The sequence below is a fragment of the Mizuhopecten yessoensis genome, unplaced genomic scaffold (genome assembly GCF_002113885.1).
Source record: "Mizuhopecten yessoensis strain PY_sf001 unplaced genomic scaffold, ASM211388v2 scaffold6169, whole genome shotgun sequence".
Classification (NCBI taxonomy): domain Eukaryota; kingdom Metazoa; phylum Mollusca; class Bivalvia; order Pectinida; family Pectinidae; genus Mizuhopecten; species Mizuhopecten yessoensis.
This window is the reverse complement of record NW_018406415.1, coordinates 159,595-164,415: the sequence shown is the minus strand read 5'-3', so window position 1 is coordinate 164,415 and position 4,821 is coordinate 159,595. Positions and strand designations below refer to the sequence as shown.

At 37.6% G+C, this 4,821-nt stretch overlaps 1 protein-coding gene across 1 annotated transcript in view; it reads right to left on the bottom strand.

The window, feature by feature from the left end:
• The window catches only part of LOC110451694 (aspartate aminotransferase, cytoplasmic-like), a 19,037-nt gene extending 15,009 nt beyond the window's left edge, over positions 1-4,028 (bottom strand). Inside the window, exon 1 of the mRNA XM_021499829.1 lies at positions 3,855-4,028. Coding sequence (XP_021355504.1) covers positions 3,855-3,969 — 115 coding nt within the window. The 5' untranslated portion in view covers positions 3,970-4,028. The remainder of the gene's footprint in view (positions 1-3,854) is intronic.
• Positions 4,029-4,821: the final 793 nt, after the last annotated feature.

Below are 4,821 nucleotides of genomic sequence, written 5' to 3'. Positions count from 1 at the left end.
GGCCATATTGGATTTCTGATCGACCCGAAAAATAACAACACTTTGTCAGGACCATGAGGCGATCATTCCTACCAACTTTCAGTTCAATCGGCCCAGCAGAACTTGACTTTAAGTTTGAAATGTAAAATGTTAACGGACGACGGACGAAAACGGATAGCAATAGGTCACTTGAGCTAAAGCTCAGGTGACCTAAAAACCATGAAAAGGATACAACAGATAAACATAATTGCGTCTTTAATGCAACAGATATAAAGATCATAGGCCAACAAATTAAAGCCGAGACAACGAGACAACTTTTAATTCAGAACATCATGTTTTATTTACACTTTATATGTTTATGAAAGCTAAATATTACAATGATTATTTTAATTTAGAAGTTGTTGGACACCAGTACACACTGTCTACACAGTGATTTCTTTATGGTGACATTTGGGGTGTTATAATTAGACCCCTTTCATTGGCTAATTTCTGCTATATTTTCTCAAAATCAATAAAAAAAATCAGTTCATTCTCCCACAATCATGCTTTTTGGGGTGATATATTTTGAAAAGTCACAAGTTAGAGTCCCTGTGGAAAAGAAGTAGAAAAATTGTTGCTACAAGAAATGCTAGCCAATGGTATAGTAACTACCCCAGGGTACAAGAACTAGTGGCCTACCATATTTGACCGCATATAAGCCCCCTCCCCAATTTGGCAAATGTCCTAGGAACATGGTGGGTGCCTGCAATTAAGCCCCCTCTTTTTTTTGGGTCAAATACGGTACTTAAAAGAGACTATGATCAATACAATGGGCGGATTCCTGTAAATCCCATTAACATGTACCTATAACTTTAAAAGACCACTAAATAATTTGTTTTCATTTTTGCCTGTATTATGTTAATTTCTACATGTAATAGAATACACACCTCCAGTATTCGAATAGTCATGCTCTAATGACACATTTCAACGTTACTGAATAAATTTGCATAAGGACAGTCTTGAGCCTGTGACATGAAGATGTGTATCTGTTCTATTTACATCAGACAGGCTGTGAATTTGTGAAACTGTCATGAAATATCTATATTAGAAATAGAAGTGACTAAATTCACATGTACATATATATCATTATGCACAGCTATATTACCACAGGGGTCCGAGAATTAGACACAGATTCTGGTTTTACTCCTGATGGATAGGGAGTGAAAGTATTAAATAGTTGTTTCAGGGTTCAGATCGAAGCTCAGTCAAAAAAACATCTACTGGTGACGGTATATGTAGTAAGGGTAGCAAGCTCTCACAGTCTAACAATTAAAAAAGGACCCCACAAAATTCTGTTCCTGGAACAAAAGGCCCTGAAGCCTTTGTTAGTTATTCACCTGGAATTTATAAATTTAATTTAAAAACTATAGAATACCATACACTTTTATCAATTGTATGGATTCTTCAGAAGAAATTGATTTCAGTTTTCGACATGTTTGACCCCTGTGACCTCAAAATTAAATTGAGGTCATTTGCTGACTCTATCAAAGCTAGCTAACAGCCAAATAACCAGAATCTAGGCCTTTTAGTTCTTCAGATGAATTTGTCAACAGTTTTTGACATTTTTTACCTCTTTGACTGAAAGTATGTCAAGGTCGTTTTTAATCGCAAATGTTCTAAGGCTCCAAATTAGAAAGCTATCAGCCAAATTTCTTGACTCTAGGCCTTAATTTTGGTTCTTCAAAAGACGTATGACGTTTTGGCATATTTGACCCCCGTAACCATTGAAAGTGGGTCAAGTTCATTTTTATTCGTAAATTTTGTACGGCTCTATCAAAGAAATTCTATAGGCCTTTTGTCTTTTTGGAAGAAGACTTCAAAGGAAAATTTAATGACCTTAGGCCTTTTGGTTCTTTAGAAGAAGTCATTTGAAATTTTTAGATGTACTATTTGAACCCTGTGACCTTGAAATGGTGTAAGGTCATTTTATTTTGTTTGCAAAATATGTTGGGCCTCATCCAAGGAGTTTACCAACCAAATATCATGACTCTAGGCGTTTTGGTGCTTCAGAAGAAGTCATTTGAAGGTTAGGCATATTTTACCCTGTGACCTTGAAAGTAGGTTTTATAGGTAATTTTTGTACACAAAATTTGTTGGGCCTCATTCAATGAATCTACCAGCCTAATATCATGACACTAGGCCTTTTGGATTTTTAAAAGAAGGCAAAAAATGATGGCCAGAATGGGATTTGAACCAAGGACCCTCCGAACTCGAGACAGATACCTGTCACCGACAATAGACACAGTCCAGTTTTTGCTACACTGCCATTTGAAAGTTTTTGTAGGGTATGTGCCGAGGCCCATATGCATTATTGCATATGAATGAAATATCACAAGATCGTCTCCAGTCCAACTGGCTAGCTATTTTAGGTGCTCCTTATAAGAGTCACTTTGCAAATAATTATCATCAACAGTGACCCACAGCCATATTGCATGACAATGTATGTATACCATTACCAACTATCATCATTTAATGTTCACAGCCTTGAACTCTCAAAATGTTTATAGGTTACCAAAACCTACAATTATTTACATAGAAATGAGTCCTTCTATTTAGAGAAATAGGAGCGGAAATATGCGCGGCCAGACCAGGGTTCGAACCAGTGGCCTGGACCTTCTGAACTATAAATGGACGCTCTACCAATAGAGCTACCTAGTCACCAACAATCGACCCAGTCCAGTTCCGCTACATTCCTCCCTCCTTTTTCAAAGTCTTCACCCCCTAAGACACAACTACATGTATTTACAACCCAGGGTTGGGTCACCCCCTTGTCAAGCATTCACCTAGTTTTTGAAACAAGGGTCGTTCACACCAAAAGTATGATTAGGACCCTCTACCTACAATGTAGCCCAAGTTTCCTCTGGCCCTAACCACCAGACTTAGACATTTCCACATATAGATGTCGGGTGTGGGACCAGAGCGCACTGCTACATAAAAACGTGGAATTCTCTGATACCGTTTGGTATTGCGGAGGGACTTATATATAATCAACAAAAAGATGCGGTCTATGACACACACAGAAAACTTCTAAACAAGAATAATTTATTCCGTTTTTGTTCCAGATCAGTACGGTTTATTGATAAGTCACCCCATGACCTACAAAAATGGTGTCTGCTCATGTGGAAAATTTAGCGATGGAAAATCGAGGACTCTACTGACGGAATTTAGCAGCTGTTGGTGATAATAAGTGCCGATTTTGATCAATAAATAATCCATTTATCGATATATTTGAGGTATGTGTTGTGTCATAGTAGATTTTTGTCGTCAGCAGAGTGAATACCAAACGTTGTTGGAGAATTCCACGTTTTCATAGCAGTGCGCTCTGGCCCCACACCAGACATCTACATGTTTATGTCAAAATGTCGAAGTCTGGTGTTACTGCTAGGGCCAGAGGAAACTCGAGCTACAATTTGATCTACCTGCATGGTCAGCGATGATCGACCCAGTCCAGTTCAGCTACATTAGCAAGCTACAGCTTATATCACTACTGTTACATTATTCACTAATAATCGTGCAGAGGTGTCCATAGTCGGGCATAATTAATGATCTTCTGTACCGTACACACATGGTAACATTACAATGTACAGTGTACTGCAAACTTGTCAAGTGTCCGTATGGGATTTTTGTCTGATAGTTCGATTATTTCCATGAATAATAACTGATTTACAGAACAAATGCAATAGCGGCAACATACTAACAATATGAATCGTCCTTGGAGGACAAATTACTCGCATTACTTTATAGTAGCAGACCGGCAACAGGTCGTGCACCAGTCAGCTGTCAGGAGACTGTCACTAAGTTTAGTGATTGCTTCGACAAACCAGGTAAATACTTACCCCCAACTCCGAGATTAACCTTAATTGGCCGTTTGTCTTCGTTGTACTTTGCTGTTAACGAGAAAACCTCGATAGGAGGTGCGATCTTAACGTCTGAGAACATTGACTCGGCCATTTTCGATGGTGAAAGGGTTCAGTTGAAGGTCGAGGTCACGTGTTGTCAAGGTGGAACTCGGAATCGATTCTTTTTTCGGAATATCTCTAGACTGTATATAGAAATGTGTTAAATCGAAAGTAGGCCGGAGACAGTTTTAAGGAACGTGTACAATCTGGTGCAGACAGTTCGTACGTAGAATCAGAAGATGTAGGACAACCCCCGTATTTGGTATTAAAATATTGGTAAAATGTGAACTAGTCTTCTCTACTTCCCAATGACAGGATAGGGAAGACAATATTTACACATTAAATATTCAGATGCCCATGGCTAAATAAAAATAAATTGAAGTAGTCTTCATATTTTACATACATTTTGATTTTATTTAAAAACAGATGCATGTGGTCTAGTGCATATTATGTTTATATTATAATTGGAAACAAACTCTTGTGATATTACTAATCAAATAAAATGAACACTGTCAGTAGTCTTGACTTTTAATAGATCTACTTCAGTACTCAGCTGTTCTTCGTTGTGCCACTCCCCAATGGTGATCAGTGTAGTGTCATTAGGTACTGTATGGTAATAATAGCTGGTTATGTATGATAAGATCTACAGAAAAAAAAGATAAAAATTTGACTTGAAGTTGGTATTGCATAAGATTTTCACTGGCATGAATTTTGGACAATTAGTAAATTCTCTCCCTTCCGTATTTTTTTCAAAAACTTTTCAGCATTTTGAAAGAATTATATCTGGTGAGGACCAGAGAAAATTTGGATTAGAAAATGAAACATAAAAATACCAGAGTTTACTTTGGGATCCTAATCTTACTGGATCTGTACGTTATCCCATCCTTCCTGGCTAGTCAAAATT